An 18,637-nucleotide genomic window follows, 5' to 3' on the forward strand; every position below is an offset into this window, starting at 1 on the left:
GTAGATACTTTGCACTCACCCCACGTCCATTGCACTTCCCAGAGCACTCATGCACACCAAAGACACTGACATTCTGGCACCGGCGATTCAGGCACACCTTTAAAGAGGAGAGCATCGTTAGGCATTCATAAGAGGGAGAGGATTTGAGAGCCAATAAAGATGAACACAAAAACTGAGAGGAAGCGTGAACCGTTGGATATCTGTCTTGCATGTGCACGAGGTTAGTGCACAATATGTTGTGAATCCCTGAGAACAACAAAAACATAAAACTGGCAAAGGTAGCAGTTGCTTTTATGTCGAAAATAAGGCCCGTATTAGGCAAAGCAGTTCTGAGCTTTCATCTTCCACATATTGCCGCTGCTGTGTGGGCCAAGCCAATGTAATGCCCTGATAAGCATGGAAAATAGAAAGCCAACAAAGGTCCATGACAAAAACCCACCGGCAGGCCAGCAACATTTCTAGATAATGTGTGCAGCTCATTCACATTTTGCAGAGACTACAGCCGTGTGGGACAACCTGACCTGGCAAATGGCCCAAAGGCTTTTTAGCTCCAAGGGCAAGTCGTTTCAGGAAACTGACAAAGCGTATGAGGACTTGTAGGACTGTGTGACACCACGGATTGGTTCCATAGTCTAAAGCTGAACACGTCTGACAGCACGTTGTATAAAACTCGTTATCTTTCTAGCATAACACAGCCTTCACACATTCAGCCCTTCACAAGCTAACTTCACAGCTGCGAGAGGTTTGGTCAATCATCCAGTGGTGAGAATTACCGAGGAGACACCATGTGTATCTGGACAGGTCCGGGCCCATGTGTCAAAACTTGTGTAATATATTCTGTGTTACAGGAAATGGTGAGAAAGGACAATGTCTTGCGCAACTGGATTAAAAAAAAATTCCATCAGGGAGAAGCAGAAGGGCTGGTGTGTGGACGACTCCTCCGGCACAGAGTATTTACTCCGACAACAGTTCACCTGGTACCATAAGGAAAGTATCAAGGCCAGTGAACACTTCATTACTGAAGTTCTGCACAGCGAACCTAACTTCCAAAGTCTGTACAGCTGCTACAGAGTTGCTATAATAAAAAACGATGTTTATCTTTTACTTATTGATATAAAACCGCAGAGGAAGTTGGTAACATTGCCCGTACGAGCCCCATACCCGCACGACCACTTTCAATTCAATTCTTTGCCATTAACATCATTGCTCTCACAAGCAGTTTCCCATTAATGCAGGACTGAGAACAGATCTTGTAACCTCATATGGAGAGACAATTAAGGAGGCAAGTGCTGCAGGCCAAAGCTCTTTTTCTGCCTCATTCTTGGCAGAAAAAGAGCTTTGATGTCACTGGTGTGGTGAGAGAGGGTTTTGAGGGCAGCACATAGAAGGAGAAGCGTTGAGAGGCACACCTAATAAAATAACGGGTTGCCATAAGGGTCTTGTCCAGCCCTCGGCATGATGTGTATACATGGATCACTGGATTCACTCGAGAGTTAACTTTATTAGCCCTTCTCTTTAGGAAGGGCAACCACTCTGTCCATGCCTTTGCTCTGTACTGCAGTACTCTTTACTCAGCACCCATAGGAATACTACAATAGACTCATACAGTTATCAGCCTTTTAAGGTATCAAGAGGACAACTAATATAGCTGCATGCTGTGGTTATAGGCCAATACACAACAACGTAACAGCTACTTCATAAGCTGCAGAAAGAGATTGCACAGTAACGTAGTGAGCAATCGGAAAATAACAGGGATGACCTTTTGGATGGCAGAGGCTTATACAGGTCTGGTCTACATGACACTTGGTCACATGTGATATAGTATTGCTTTATATACACCTATACATAGGTGAGTCTTGAGCAGCGTCTGTGCTACTTAGCACGAATTAGAAACAACCTCTTTAAAATGTCTCTTTACAAATTAAATGATAGACTGAGCACTCACCGTGCCGTCTCCACACTTTGTACCAGCCAGCACCAGTCCAGGATCCGGCATGTCATCGCCCAGATAAACATGCGTCCCCCGACACAGAATGCGCCCTCCTTCCTGTAGTGGGATGTTGGTTTCGATGGAAACGGCATTTGTTCCGATCACTGGCCGGTTGGCTCCTCCCTGGCACTGAATTTTACCACACTTCGCATCCCTGCATGAAACGCACACAAACGGAAACACACACACATGCGTGCACACGAACATTGGAAGACACATTATAAAACGCTTAATCAATTAAGCCTCACACATTAACGCCTGTCAATCACGGACAAAGACAAGTAACTGTACAGACTGATGAAAGACTGCTGAAGAGAGATGTAGTGCTTCAGTCCTCCGGTCATTAAAGCAATTACATCAGTTAGCAAAGAGCTTGATTACAGAATCCACCCAAAGGGAGAAGGTCTTTAGAACAATTAGCCGACAAGAATAGCGTGAAATGATTCATGAACACTTTCCTAGACCGTAATAAGCTGCTATCTTCCTCAAATTACATTTTTCACCCATGTAAACTTTTGTTTGAAGATCACATGTCAGGTTCCACAATGTAATGAAGATTGCTAATGACACCACTTAAGCTAATCAGTTGTGTTTTGCACAGTAATTTCCCTGCACCTCCACGACATCAGTAAAGCTGCAGAGTCTTTACCTCGCATCACATTTGGCAAAAGAGCCTTTGGAGTCCTTCCCACAATTCCCGTAAGGATCCCCTGCAGAGTTGACTCTTTCGAAGCATATCCCAGGGGCAGGCTTGGCTCCTACACGTAAAAAAACACAAACAAGCAAAAAATACAAAATATAACCACCAAAATGAAGTGAATGATGTACACAGCCCATCTTATTGGCAGCCATTGCTTTACCTGGTCCCCACAGGGTGATGCATTGTTGCTCGTGAGTCTGGCAGATGCCGTTGTAGCAGTAGCCTTCAACGCTGTGGCAGGCGTGCCCGTCATGCAGATACACGTTGGCTGGGCAGTAAGGGTTGGCACCGGTACAAAACTCTGGCAGGTCACAGGAGTTACTGGTCTCTCGACACTGGGTGCCAGCCGGTTTCAGCTGTGGACACATACAGTACAGTACAGTGAGCTCTTTCAGACATAGGCTCTGCAACATGACTGACTTTCATTTAAAGTCAATGTTTTTGGTTCAGTGTTCTGTTATGCCTTTATTTAAACGTGAGAGGGCTGCTACGAAACAAAGCAGCAATGCTTGTGCGGTATTTGTGATGGCATCCCATCAATCTTTTTTTGTGTTATTTTGTATCCACTATACTGATGTTATATTGTTCGGCGTTCACTTCCCACAGAAGTAGCTCCACTCCAGAACTAGTCGATACTTAATGACAATTTTCCAAAAAGACTGCACATAAAAATAAATGCATAGCAAAAAAGGCATTACATTAAATGGAAAACATCTGACAAGTTGTATGCTTTATTTTTATTATTTGCAAAGTGAACTACACATTTTTAATTCCTTGTTTTAAACATACTGTTTCCCCTAAATCTATAATGGCTCCCCCCAATTTCAAACAAACCTCTGAATGCAGTTAGGAGGCAAACTTTGTTGTGCTTTGTACTTTATCTCTGCAGTTTTAAGATCAATAGATAATTTAATAAGAAGTTAATGTGTTGTGTAATAGTAGTAGTAATGCATTGGTTAGTTTGAGATAATCCGATCGATTTACAATATTTACAGCTCTCTTCTGTAGCATACAATTGGATTAGTGTTGGTTTTGTATTTGTTTCTCAAACAACTCCACACAGTAGGTAAAGCATGATTCAGAATATCTTTAGTTTTGTCTAATATTGCACTGGTTTTAGACTTTTTTACATTATTTATGTGTGGTTTCCAACATCATTTATGATCAAAATCATTGATCATAATTTTTAAATTAATATAATTTTTTTAAATGGAAATCTGTATTCTTTATAAAACTATACACAAGGACACACTATAATGAGTCTCTGAATAAGCTAACCGAGATTTTAGAACGTTTTGGATCTTGGATTTGGGTTTTGCAATGAAAAATGGTTTGTGTAATATTCAGAGGACCAGAGAAAATACAATTTCAGAACCTTTTCAGCCATGAAAATGGCAAAAGGGCATTAAAAATGGCATATAAAGTTCAAAAGTGGAAGAAGAATGAGGGAGAAAGACTGCCTGCATGAAAACGTCTTACCCTGCAGTCTTCACAGCACTGTCCGTGTGCGCACACGGCGTCTCCCTTGAGGGTGCATGTGGTGGCATTGCAGCATGGGTTCATACATTCCTGGGAGAAGGGAAAGAAAACAAAATAGTTAACAACATGTGGACCTGATCACCGCTCAGGAGTTTCTCTCCCAGCTGGTTCCCTGTCAGATCAAGACTTCCAGGTCAAAGGAGGGGACTTCCTGTCCGGGGATTCATGCCTATTCTTCTCTGACCCGGAGACCTTTGAATGAAGACATTTTTACCTAAGCACATCTGTTCTGGATTTGGGAATTCTGGAGACCTTTAGACTCAAAGAGGAGTGTGTTTAATGATGACCCATGCGGGGTTAAAAAAGTAGGAAGCCATGAAGCAGAGGAGCAAATGATAGAAATTGTGTTTAGCAGTTGGGAGGGTGTGTGCGTTAACTCTGATTTGATGTAGATAGTGGAAAACTGTGGCAGAGTTGACTATTAGGGTATATTGGACAGGGGCAGGAGTGGGATTTGAAAGCTCTTAAGAGGCAGAGATTGTAGTCACTTCAACATAATGACAAGATCAGCTGGCTGCTGGCTGCTGGCAGAAAGCGGAAAGAGGAGAGAGGATACATAAGGAGAAGTCGAAAGCGGAGTAATGCTGCAAAAGACTTCAGGGAGGGTGTTGCAATGTTTATCTTTTATTGGATGCCATCAGCTTTGTTTTCTTTGCACACGGCACTATCACGCAAAACACAACGCTCACTATCATTTATCTTCTCTCAACGTGGCTGTTTCGCTTGTGGGGCTCTACGGTAATGACACAATGTGTTGAGGGGCTGGGAACTGGAGGCAGCTGGCTTTGGAGGACGTCTAATTTTCAGTTGACGTGTGGTTTGGCTGTTTACCTCTTGGCCCTGACGTCAGCCTGTTGTTTAGAGAGGAGAGAAAAAGGTTGTTTCATCTCTCGGTCTAAGTGAGCCGGCAGAAAAAAACAAGCAGGCGCTTTGAGGTAACATCGTGGAGGTTACGGAGGGGCAAGCAGGCGGAGACGGAGCGGGCAAAGGTGAATCATACATTTGGTCCGTTGGTGGTCAAACTCAGAGACTCCATTAAAACATTATCTAAAGTTGCCTTTAAATGATGAAGCGCCTCATCATGACACCCTGTAACTAAATAATCAAACACTTTGTTGAGTCTGTTTAAAGAGTTAGTTGTAAAGTAGTAGTAAAAAAACTTAAATGCCCACTTTCTTTTTTATTATTCCAGAAACAAAGCTCTAGCTCGGTGCCGGTCAGCAAGCGATTCTGCTCCTATCTATCCATCTGTCTGTGAATGGATTCAGATTTGAGAAGGAGATAGTATACAATACGAATATGTGTCAGATGTAGAGCTCAAACAATCAATTAATCAGTCAAAAGTTTTAAAAAGTCGGCGTTGTTCAAGCAAAAATGTCAAATATTCGGTGGTTCCAGCTTCTCAAATGAGAGGATTTGCTGTTGTTCTCCGTCTTATATCATCATAAATTCGAATACATATTTACAGTTGGCTGGACAAACGAGCATTTTTTATCTGAAGTCTAAAATTCTCCAGGAACTCCATGAGCCTCAAGAGATTTTGAGTATAGATATATTCATCATCAAATCTCCACACAGCTGCCCCGGCTGTAACCGAGTGAGATCCGCTTCCTTCCCACATGGGATTCTCTCTTCACTTCCCTTTACCAAGGTGCCCTAATGCTGCGTGTGAGCCAGAAACAAAGTGTGTGTGGGTGGATTCATGCATCGGAGCGTGCCCAGATCTTTGGGTGGCAAAGCCAAAGAAAGCTCATTTCCAGACTCGACCCGAGTACGATTTTGTTTGTTTCCTTTGTCACACAGTTGGACAGTGGTTTGATTAATGGGCCTTCAACAGAGGCGTGCCATCCAGCGTGGAGCCTGTCAAAGCACTGCTCCGCACATGTCGGAGACCGAGAGAAGGTGTGATGTAAATAAAACACATATAATGGAGGCCTCGGGTGATTTGCTGAGCTTTTAGGATTTTTTTTCTTTTTGCACGGCAGGTTTTGATGCCTATAAGCCCAAAACCCAACGTCAATGTCAACGGAAAGTTCGACTTGAAGTTTGTTGTGGTTTGTTGGGGGCTCTGAGGAAGCTGTTGAGTCGTTCAGTGGTTCTGGATGATTGCTCACAGGACAGTTAGTGTTGTTTTCTTTGGACAATAGATTTTGTTAGACTTTTTTAAGTTAGAAAAGTCCGTGGTTATATTCCTTTCTTCTTCAGATTTGAGTATTTATATATTGATTTGAGGGGGCATGAGAATCATAATAAAAATCAGCCCTGTTTGTTTGGAAATTTTGGGGGAAAGGACCACCCATAGAAATCTTCTGAATCGCATTAACTACACTTCGCTGACTCTTGAGTCACCAAAGACTTGTTATTGATTTTCTGAACTGCTTTTGTGTTTTAACTTTTGTTTATCCAGCAAAAGCATTTTATGTGTTCCACACTGTTTCACATAGTTACACAGAGCGGCCCGGTACAACCACAGAGCAGGAGACTGATCCACTCCACTGAAGCAAGTCAAGATGACGGCCTCTGGTCTCCGTCTTACCTCCGGCTCTCCGCAGTCACACTCTTCCCCCTCCTCCACGTAGCCGTTGCCACACTTCTGGCCACCGTAGAGCACCTTGACCTCGGGCATGTTGTCCAGACACATGCCCACGCCTTTCTCCAGACTGGCAGCAAGGTCCTTCTTACTGCATGTACTGAACACTGTTGGGAATGGATACCTACGAGAAGAATGGAGGAACAAGGTTGACTGAAAAGATTGCATGACGTGTGCGCTTTCGCCGTTCAGAAACCAAAATGATCTGGAGAAAAGTGGACTCATTCTGCTTAGCCTGAACACGGACAAGGCTTTCAGTGGAACCTTTGTTCAATGTCCTCATTCAAGAGGCCTTTTCACACAAATGTAATGGTCTGCTAACATTGTACTGCATGAGCTCCAGGTCAATAGATTTCCAATCCCACTCGGTTCATAAACGGCCTTCAAAAGTGTAGAGAACCATTTTCTCTGGCAGCTACATTTTCAGGAGGCATATCCCGGCACCACCGAGACCATTTTTAAGCAACTGACTGGAGAGAAGAGCGTGAGAAGGGGTATTTTGGATGTGTCTGAGCACACGTGTGTGTGTGTGTGTGTGTGTGTGTGTGTGTGTGTGTATGTGAAACCTTGATAGACTGAAAACCAAATCATTTCTAACATTAATTTCACTCCCTGGTATCGCTCACCTGAAGGGCTGACTAATGTCTAATTTAGTGAGGAAAGAAATTGGATTTTGTATTGAAAACGAGAACATTTTATGACTTTAAAGATGAAACTTTGTGATATGCCTTTAACAGCTGTGATGCCTGGGGGGGATCGGTGCGAGCTTCTAGTCGAGTCTAGGAACCAAGGACCAAAAATAAATAGGGAGAGAGAGGGGGAGGGTGAAAAACAAAAATAATAAGTAGGAGAAAGAAACAGAATTATACAGAAACAGAAGAAAAGACACTGAGGCATGAATAAGGGGATGGAAAAAAATCTATGCATAGAAAAAGGAAAGAATGAAATCATGCACCAAGTTAATGGCAGAAATCTTGTTGCTTTACTAGATGTGGGGCCTGAGGGGTGCCGCGGGCCCCTAAACTATCAGAAAGAGGGGCAAAAACAACAACAACAACAAAATGTACAAAACGGCTAAAAGCATGCTAACATGGACCACAGACAGACAGAAAGGGAGGAACCTAATCATTAACTGCTTAACCACAACAACCACAAAGTGAAGTAATACAACCACAAACGCAAAATGCATTCAAAGAGATGTGAAGCCTTCGTTTGCAGTTGTTTTGTGCCTCTTTCAGTCTGGATGACCTGCTCCTATGTAGGTGGGATGGGGGGACTTTTACACGTCTGTGTTCAGGGACCCTTTGTCTCATAATCGGTCCATGACTGTAGGGCATTTGGAGTTAGAAATAACAGCTATCTATTGGCAGTATTTCATATCAGAATAGTAGTAGTAGTAGTATAATAATACAGTTGTTTATTTGGCATTCATTTCTCACACTGAATGAACAAAGTCACTTTTAAACCACAGTCATCTAAGGCCCAGTGTCTCTGCTTCGGCCTCTCTAAACATACAGGCAGCATGACGCAGGAGTCCCAGGACATACAGAACTACAACACGGTGCACGATAGCGACTCCACCAACCCTCCGACATTGCGCTTCATGCCAGCTAACAAACAAGAGCAGCCTCACAGAAGATCTGACACGGAAAAGCAGGCTTTAGCTCAACACGGTCACAATGGGACACAGCCCAGCTTCAAAAGGAGGAGCTATGGCTATCAGAGAAGCTGGGCAGACGTGGCACAGAGTCAGCTGGTATCGGATGCTTGAAAATCAGCGGGACCACACGTACTTATGCAGCAATAGACCGACTGGGGTCTTCATACGCAACACGGCGTGGAGACTGTCTGCGAAGCTCGCTGCTTGACGGAGCACGTTTGTGAAAATTCGACATTACACAGAATATGTTGGTCGTCGGACAGAGAGGGAGGTTTGTATGTGATGCTTTGCCTTTGCCTAAGGGGGATTTGGCTGCTGCAACTGCATGGATGTTTCACTGCTGTTAGTGAAACTATAGTGAAGCTGACTGTAGTGACTGGAGATAACGATGGAAGCATTCAACGGGAAATAAATCCGCTTTTTTTTTTTTGTTCAAGAGAACACAGATTTCCATAGAACATGAAACACAGAAAAACATCCTCTTCTAACGGCCACCCTTGGGTGAAACCGTTGCATCCACTTCACTCAGACTGTCCACCTTTGAGTGTCGGCTGCTTTCATCTCTCATTGACCAAAAGCCAATCTACCTGTTTCTGTCTGCTCCCATAATCCACTTGTTAAGAGTCTTTTTTTTTTTTTTTTACCACCGTAACACACAGAGAGAAAAACAGCATTGCTGCCCTCTGCGTGGAGACTCCAGCACAAAATCAAGGAGAAACAGACTGTGCAGGTCAAACTACCGATTCCCTTGAAAGTAGCATTGGCTGCCGCTGATAACAAAACACAGGCAAGCTTTGGGATCTGCATGAGGGGCTGGAATGTGTATGAGGGGTAAATTAAGTGTGCTCTCAATAAACCAGCATTAATGGTAAAAGTTGGAGACATCGTCACCGAGGAAAATCAGGTTTCTTTGCACCAAATAAGATCCAATGGATACAGATGGATTCATTGCTACGTTTACGCCTTTGCTTTGGGTTAACTCTCTTTTGCAGACTAATGATTTATCTTCTAAAACACTTTCAGCATAAAGCAAAAACACACTTTATTTTCAGGGTTAATCTGTCCAAACATGTGTTCACTATCACAAACATATTCTACAGCCCTCTTTTATGTTTCATGATGTAAAATTAGAACAAAAAATAAATGCCAAATTTGAGTGAAGCTGACTCCCAATAAATGAAATAGTAATGCGATATTACTGATTGGACTTTGAATGAGTGAAATTACATTTTAAACCAATTCAACACAGTGAGCCATTAAGATGTGCTCTGTCATTTATATGCTTGACAATTTGTAGCAGAGGGAACCTAAAAGAGCCATGGCGGGAGCCAAGACTCCATTCCAATTTAAATCTAAATTAACTTTCTTTAACTGATGTCCAATGTGACCAGTGACTGTGTATAGCTTTGATAAATGAGCCGCACCGCTAATTCGCCGCTGACATCCCTCCAGGTACCAGGTGCCCACTTCGTCCTGGTAACAGATGCAGTGTCAGCCTCACGAGGTGTCCAGGGACGCTGCAAGAATATCTGGCTTCTAAGTCATTCACCGTCTGTCTGGTTCAGTTCTTTATGACAATGAGCAGATACACCACAGGAGCTTACTGTTCCGACACTGATGAGCACAAATGTGTGCCGTCGGCCGAATGTCCGGGGCTTTCAGGGGAAGCACGGAAATGACATTATAGGAACAGGAAGAGACAACATTAAATTACTGTTCACTTGGTTTGGGATGCAGACGCTGACTGTGGAAGGATGGAGAATGTTTAAGTGCAATGAGCAATGCAACAGGACATTGGCTTGTTGGTGAACTGTAATATATCATAAAACTGTCAAAGCCGTTCCAACCTTGGCAGAAAATGCTGTTGTCAAGTAGGACCCCATCACTCATAGTAAAAATGAAATTGGAAAACATGGTTATCAGGGCCTATAATATTTTTTTGTTTGTATGCAGTTAAATTGTGTACCTTCAGCGAGACCACAGCTAGATGGAAACGCTGTATTTAAGGGCATTATCTGAGTCGAAATAAATTACAAGGCTAAAAAGTCAACAACCACGATCAACTTGACACCACCAGGAAAAGGAGTCACGGTTTTCGATAAACCTACAGAAAGACGCACCATAAATCATCATCGGTCTGCAATAGACAACGGTCTGTTGTCTCACAGCTGAGACCACACGGCTGCTCTGCTGTTCAGGAAATGAGCAGAGCAGAGAGTGTAGGTTTCCCTAGATAATATTAGCATAAAGCCCTGCACCCTCTCCAGGTGGAGTTTGCTGGGGTGGAACTAATTTGTCTGAGCACAAAAGTTCTACTCAGTCAGCTCCTTTCTGTCTGTTGGCAATGTTTGAAAGGCAAATATGTCATTCGCACTGTGAAATAACACACGATGTCTTACAGCCTTATACATCTGTGATACTGTCGGAGGAAACATATTTTGGTGCCATCTCTCCGACGAGCAATAGACTCGGTTAGTGTCGGTGCCAAATCACAGAAACAGAGGAAAACATCCAACGTCATCGGCTCTGCTTTTTACCGGCCATCTCTATGGGGAATCTAATAGAAGATTTCCAACGTGGCCATTTTCATTCTGTAATGCCTAAATGCGCAAGAAAAACTGATATTTACCCTCTACCATGTTGCCATGTCTGTTGATTTTTTTTAGAAAGGGGGATGTGTTTAAAGGGCTGCCCTGGGGTTCTCTTATAAACAAAAAAAAGTTTGTTTCAGTGTTTTAGTGTTACTCACCACAAAGCATTGTATGTATCCTTAAGCTATTAAAAAACATGTTGAATTGATTGCCTTACTCAAAAAACATTTGAAAGCCGATAACAAAACTATTTTCAGTCCAGCATTGTTTTCATGACGTTTACTAGCTTGCAGGCTTCCTCTTCCCGCTCTTCGTTGGCGTATTTTTGCTGCATATCTTGGCACATTACCGCCATCTACAGGTCAGCTTAATAGTGCAAAGCCAGTGGCAGGAATGAGTATCACACATATGTGTGACCGTGTCCACACATGATAAACAAAACAGGGACATACTTATACTGTGGTAATAGAGCCTATACATTCATAATGATGACTGGAGTCCTTCATTCTCAGATAATGGACAGTAAAAATACTTTTAAATGGGATGTTAAAGAAAGCAGAACTGTAGGTAGGAATCCATTAAAAAAAATGAAAGAAGTTAAAAAAAACAATGCATAACAAAGAGGAAAAACAACATAAGATATCCTTTCAGTTAAAAACATCTGCCCCATACACTGTACTGAGATGCAGAGAAACAGTCTCCTTGTGCACCAGGCAGCTTTTCCTGGATCTAAATCCATATGTGCAGTGCAGATGATTCCTGTCACTTTGATTTTCTCGGCACGTGAGGCCAGAGGTTCCAGACGAGGACGAAAACAGTCGACGCGTTGGTCACATGAGGGCTATGCAGGGCTTTTCTATTTGTAGGCTCTCTGGCTGACATCAAGCTGTCTCTTCTGCTCTCTAAGCTGCTCCAGAGATTGACATGCATTTAGTCCAAGCTAAGCAGGAGAGACATGTCTGACCTTTAGGTAAATGTTAGGCTGCAACACTGGCAGGAGCCTTCGCTGCTTAAATATGAGGAGGGAAAAGCAAAACACAAGCTCAAATTTACTGCAAACGTTTACACACCGGCAAGCTAACTAGCTCTCTCCCACTTCTTCTCAGCAGAATGTCCTCAGATTATGACTTTTTGTACCTCCTCACCTCACTTGCACTCTGTCATTTCGACGAGAAAATAACAAGACTCACAAGCCATTTCAAACTCTGTTGACAAAAGGAAAAATTCACCTCTTGGCCTCAAAGTCCAGTCACAGCTCCCTGCTGGGCTTCACCTTTCTTCCCGGTAACACGTACAGACACAGGAAAGTGCTTTTGAGCTCTCTGCCCACGATCACATGATGCAACTCTTAGCTCAACTTTCTAAAAGAAATCCCTACTTCCAAATGTCCAACTTTGTTCCTCGCCCCCCCTGTCCCTCAAATTTCCCCTCATTGTTATTAAATCTCTGGTGGGCAGACTTCATGGCCTCACACGCCTGTCACAGACGTCCATGTGTACCTGAACAATTCCTTCATTGTCATCTGTCTCCTGTTTGTCTCTCAATCGCGCCGCTATCTCTCTTTGTGTTTCTCTTCCCGCTCTACCACTGAGGGAGATAAAAGACAAATAAAACCAGCGCTTCCTCGCTCCGCCTGTCTATCCAGGCATAAAGCACCTCTCATCCTCTGTGCAGCCCGGCCCCTGATTGCAGCTGGCAGCGTCACTGATAATCACGTCATTTAGATGCAGCCCGTCCTCTCCTCCATTAGCAAGTCTAAGCTGGGAACATTCTAAACACACAGTCAAAGGAGCTACACCCCCTTAAAACAATGTGTTTAACATTCTGAAGGCATCTGTGCTGAGGGTCAAAGGAAGATGCCAATATATATATATATAAATATACTGTATATATACATATATAAAAGAAACCAGATCAGTGATGGGGGAAATTAGTTCTAGATTGGTTTATGAAATTATTGTTTTTGTGAACAGGAAACTGTGAATTTGGGGCAATAGTTCAGGAAATTCATTATTTGGGAGATAACCGGCTACGTCGAGCTTGAACTCGGGTAAATTCATAATTTTCATCTTTTAAGCTGGCGAAATTTTTACCATGAAAAAGGTCAGACTATGTGCTCCATGGCTCATAGTTTGACTGATATCATCTACAACAACATTGTTTTGACGCTTGATATTAAGGGTAAGATCAACTGTGTTGTGTAGACAAAGGAAGGAGATGTGAGATATTCTTCATATATGTTTACATTATAGGTACAATTCTGTCATTTTGATTGTCTATATTGTAATTGTATTATGTTACTTATTCTGTACACACATCTATTGAACGAGAGGGATCCCTCCTCAGTTGTTCTTCCAGATGTTTCTTCCTGTTTCCCCCCATTAAAGAGATTTTTTGGGGGATTTTTTTCTTTATCTAAAGCCAGGCTTTAAGGTCAGTTAAAATTGACTTGACTTGATTGTTTGAGTGATCGACACCATCATAAATCAGTGAGCTTCATTAATCACCTTCACTGAGTGCAAACATACAGACTGCTGTGAGCAATGGTCAATGCACAGTTAAAATATTGATAATTAAAAAGGGAAATATTGATACGTGGAATTGGAGAAAATTGCCAGGCAAAATGTCAGCGTGTACCGCTGTGTATGGATTTATCTCACTTATTCTGGAGGAGCGAGTTTCAGAATGACAGGTCATTAATGACCTTCTCTCAACTATTAATGTGTCCGCTCTCATAATTGTATAGCAGACGGTGCTTAAAAGAAGTGACGTGCTTCATAAAGCTATTCTGTTGCAAAGAATTCAATAACAGGGTGACCCATTTTTCATCTATTTAGATCATGCAGTTCTTTTTTCTAAATGCTCTGCACGACATCATTTAGATATCTTTGGCCGGCGATGAGCTAAAGCAAAGTCGTCATGTCGGTATGCAGAGTGCATATGTAAATACTACACTGCATAAATCCAGTGGTGCAAAATATTAGAACATGAGTACAGCAGGATGAGCTCACAAGAGCTTTTGACAGTCCCTCCCCTGCCTATGTTCTACTTGTACTGTAAAAGGTCATTCTAGTTTGTCTGGGACACGTCTTGTCCATAGATAGTTACATTATTGACGTGCTTTCTGTTCTGGACTTGTGGCATTTTTGTAGGATGAACTCATACCTGTGGTTTTCTTCTACTGTGTGTCTCTGCTGATTTATGAGTCTTATTTTAAAGTCAGTGTTTAATGTTATGTATCTGCTCATTGCTCTAATTAAGGTCAGCTTATAAAACTGACAACATTCTTGTTAATGTTATACAAAACAGACTGCAATCAACTATATTTTCCCGTTTCTACATTTCTATATATTGAGCCTGTTGTCATCTGTTACTGTGTCTTTCATCCACACATATTCATCAGCCGATAGTTATTTAAAACGCATAACATACAGTACATAGATGATCTTGATACAGATCCCTGGACGACTCATCGATGCAGCCCCATAAATCATCAACCACCAGTAGACTTAACCCCAGCGAGAACATTAATGTGTGAGACTGATGTAAGCTAGGGTTGATGTTGGTCTGTGTGTGGTGGGTGGGTCCATGTGAGCAGTTTCTTTGATTTGTATTTTGAAAAACTCAATAAACTATTTGAATAACAACAACTGTGTCTTCCAGCCTTTGGTCTTTGTCTTCCTCACAGTGCCGTGGAATCGTTCCTGACCACATTCATAGGTGGCTTGCAGGATTCCTCATCAGACACACCAGACTGGCACCGGACCAGAAGTGAAATCTGGTATTGCGCTCTGGGTTCGCCTTATCTACTCGCTGTTTACGAACAGTCACAGAGTCCATCACTTGCAGAAGCGGTGTTATCTCAGCATCCCAGGCAACACGAGCAGAATGCTAGAGCAGCTGCTTTAGTCTCAGGCCAAACTGTGTGTGTGTGTGTGTGTGTGTGTGTGTGTGTGTGATTGAGCCTCCTCTCGCACAACAACACAAACGATGGACAGATGAAAATGATCCAACCTGTGGAGCTGTCTTTTATTGACTGTTTAAGTTAGAAGAGACGTCCTAATTCATTAAGAACAGTTACACTGGCAAACATTTGAATCTCTTAGCTGTGTGGTTTTTAAAGGGTAATTGTTTAACAGCCATAAATCATTGCATCCACAACAGAGACAAACAGCCTAAAGTCCTTATTTTAAACCTTTGAGCTTTAATTAAATGATGAATCAAATCAGCCTAATCTGAAAACATACATTGTGGTGAAATACCAAAACAACAACAACCAACCTACAGTAACTATTTGTGCGGTAGAGAATTCATAAGAATTTGACTACAAACTACAGCTGCCTCAACCAGTCCAGCAGTATAAGCGCTTGTGTCACATTCGTCGACTAAATCGCGAAGCTCGTAATCTCAACACTGATACCGTTTAGTATGAAAAAGACAGAATCTCACCCTGTGGAGGGGGTCATGATGCAGCCTCCACGATCAACGGTCATCCTGCAGCCACAGCCGCGCTCTGGAGTGTCGTGGTTCATCCCAAAATTGTGTCCGAGCTCGTGTGCCAAAGTCACCGCTGCCCCCAGTGGGTTCTCAGAGTGATCCTGCAACAGGACACACCGGAACACGAGAACATGTTAGTCATCTGTAATGACTGACATTGCAATTGCAATATGATTTACAATATTAGAGGTAATTATAACTTTTACATCATTATGATTTTTGCAGGGATCTGTACCGAACAAAGATGTTTTCTTAAGTCTGGAGAATACGATGTGTAGGACAGGGCATCTGTTCAGCATGACACTATTTAATTGTAAATGGTATTTTGACACCCATTTCGCCATTAACAGATACTGTGCCTCCCGAGATTTGATAATTGCAGTAGGCCACGGTGCGATTTTGATAACATTTAAATTAATTAAGCTTTGAGCAGAGCCATACTGAAGTGCACTGTTACTCACAAGCAAAAGAGAAGAGAAGAGAAGAGAAGAGAAGAGAAGAGAAGAGAAGAGAAGAGGGGAAAAGAAAGCTAAATTCAAAGAAGACAATTTTTAAGCAGCAGATTCCCAAAACAGTTGGGTAACTGTCCAATCTGCCACCTCATCATTCTTCTATTACTCATTCTCCTCACGGAGGCCTGAATTCATCTGCCATTCCATTACCCCCGCAGACCCAATCATCGTCGCTGCTAGTAGAGACAGCGACTGCAGTCGGCTCCACAAACCTAGCTCTGGATGACTCGCCGCTGCATCGATAAGCGAGAAAACTGCCCTTCACAAGGCAGCCGGAGATGGAGAGTGATGAGGGAGAGGTGGAAGTTTGTAGTCAGACGGGTTGGGAGGCAGATAGAGACGGGGGAGTTTGAAGGGTGACTGAGAAAGGAAGTCAATGTAGTTCTGTATGTATGTATGCCAAGGCGGGACTGGAAAAGGGACAAACAGTCCCATCAAATTCCAATAGAATCGTCTTGTGATAAAATGATCATTGTGTGTCATCATTCAGCTACATACTGCTGTTTGAATCAATTATTCTGAACAAATTGTGATTAAAGGTACACAAAATGATGCGTTAAAGTGTTTAATACGTAACAGTGGAACACAGTTCAACACACTGAACTATACATTTTACATTGCCGTACATACATCTCATGTATGTACGGCACATATGAAGCTACTGTCAGCAGCCGGTTATCTTAATCCGTACACACACATCTGTGACTGTGAGTAGCCCCCCCCGTACGTCGGACCAGAAAAGCATGTTCCAGCCTTTACGACAGATACATGCTGTATAACTGGTGGCATGTTGGTTATACAGTATGCAACACTCTCAATAACGTGCATGATTCAGCATTTTAAACCTGGTAACCTCTCTCCAACGTAGCTTCAGCATACCTTACTGCAGTACTCAAATGTTTTCTACGTGAGAAAATCACATCCTTTGAAAACTGGGCCATAAGTCAAAGTTGAGGGCAAGTCGAGCTATTTTCTACTCTGATTACAGAGCAGCATCGTGGGGAGATGCACCCCGCCTTCTAACAAGAAGGATGGGAAAACTTCTTCCTTCTGTCATGTTTATCAGCGTGTGTCTCTATGTGTGTGTGTGTGTGTGTGTGTGTGTGTGTGTGTGTGTGTATGTGCAATTCATAGTCGAGTGCCTCCTCACAAAAATAAAAATAAAGTGATATCAGAGTCAGCAGAAATGGATGAAACTCTTAGAAGCCACAGTCTTTCTTCTGAAGCAGCTATCAGCCATTGTTGTGATAGTGAGCATTTGATAGTGTTGGTTACAAGAAACGCTCAGATAGTCTTTCTGATAATTTGTCCGACCATGTGACTCCCTGCAGAATGCCACATAAAAAAAGGGATATTGTTCGCTGTTACAGTTTAAACCAAACCATTCACATATAAATACTCATGTGAGTTTAATTTTCAAAATAAGTAACATTATGATGTTTACACTGACAGAACATGTGGACCAGATAAAGGATTTGAGCCTGATTAACACATGGTGGTGTATGGTTTGAGAAATGGTTCATCTCATCTGGCCGCCCTCTAACTGGTTACATGGCCCTTTAATCTCGGGCCAAACCATCTGCTATCTGTAAGTAATGGGGAAGACAAACATCTGGAGATGCCATGGCCAGCAGAAAACGTATCTATTAATGGGGGATACACATCTGGACTTGGTGTAACGGCACTGGGCTGATATCCACTTTGTGATTTGGCATGGGTATCAAGTGCTACATCAGGCACCCGACAGGAAGCTAATTTACGATGTACAATCATTTTGTGTACCAGGGGGTGATGCACAGTTGAGTGTATAAAATAATAAAATGTGGGCTCTGTAAGAGCTGGTATGAACAATTTAGCACATCTAATAAAAATGTAAATGTGATTTTGTTCAAACGATGTGGCCTTTGATTTACCTCTCGGCCCCACCAAGCCGTTTAGAGAGCCTGATGGAATGATGGGACCACTTCAAATGACCTTAGAAAGGGGGTGCGTGTCCCTCTGATGGTATATGTTTTACATATTCCTGTGTGGTGATGATGAGACCATGAATGTTGAGGGAGTGCCAGCACAAATATTATTAGGTTTAAAGGCATGACTTCCTGCAAGCAAACAGTAAAAAAAACACCTTTTGTGTCCGGATTGTGTTAGCCTGCTGAATCTGAACAATGCCTACGCTGATACAATCTGGCTACATAAAGGAAGAGGAGGGAGGGAGCAGCAAGAAGATTTGTTATACTCACCATGACAATGCCTCCGGACTGCTCAGCTGTGCACATGCTCATAATGGGCGCCATGCCAATGGTGGTGCCCTGGAAGTAAACCCCGCTGCAAAAGGACAGAAGCACGGTGGAGATAAGAAGATAAAACATATCGGATGAGAAAAGAGCTCCGATCTACAGGACTATACCAGCCGTTGTGAGTTTTTTAGCTTGTCACCCACAAAGTTTGAATTTATTATTGAAGCTGGTTTTCCAATAAGGTTTACACCAACTTCCTACCAGGTTCAGATGTTTGGAAATACAATATGTTTTAAAACAACCATATTATTATCTAAAATA

General features: G+C 42.6%; 1 protein-coding gene across 2 annotated transcripts in view; it reads right to left on the reverse strand.

Annotated features, from left to right (window-relative positions):
- Positions 1-18,637, reverse strand: part of adam12b (ADAM metallopeptidase domain 12b) — a 78,879-nt gene that overhangs the window by 13,028 nt on the left and 47,214 nt on the right. For both annotated transcript variants that reach the window (XM_068720752.1, XM_068720743.1), the window contains exons 10-17: positions 18,320-18,404; positions 15,520-15,668; positions 6,766-6,943; positions 4,170-4,259; positions 2,851-3,046; positions 2,640-2,748; positions 1,946-2,144; positions 20-97 (exon numbers count right to left, since the gene is read on the reverse strand). In XM_068720752.1, the coding sequence (XP_068576853.1) occupies positions 20-97; positions 1,946-2,144; positions 2,640-2,748; positions 2,851-3,046; positions 4,170-4,259; positions 6,766-6,943; positions 15,520-15,668; positions 18,320-18,404 (1,084 nt within the window). The remainder of the gene's footprint in view (positions 1-19; positions 98-1,945; positions 2,145-2,639; positions 2,749-2,850; positions 3,047-4,169; positions 4,260-6,765; positions 6,944-15,519; positions 15,669-18,319; positions 18,405-18,637) is intronic.

Source organism: Cebidichthys violaceus, unplaced genomic scaffold, assembly GCF_023349555.1.
Source record: "Cebidichthys violaceus isolate CVI_PGR_0920_01 unplaced genomic scaffold, fCebVio1.0.p SCAF_10, whole genome shotgun sequence".
Classification (NCBI taxonomy): Eukaryota; Metazoa; Chordata; class Actinopteri; order Perciformes; family Stichaeidae; genus Cebidichthys; species Cebidichthys violaceus.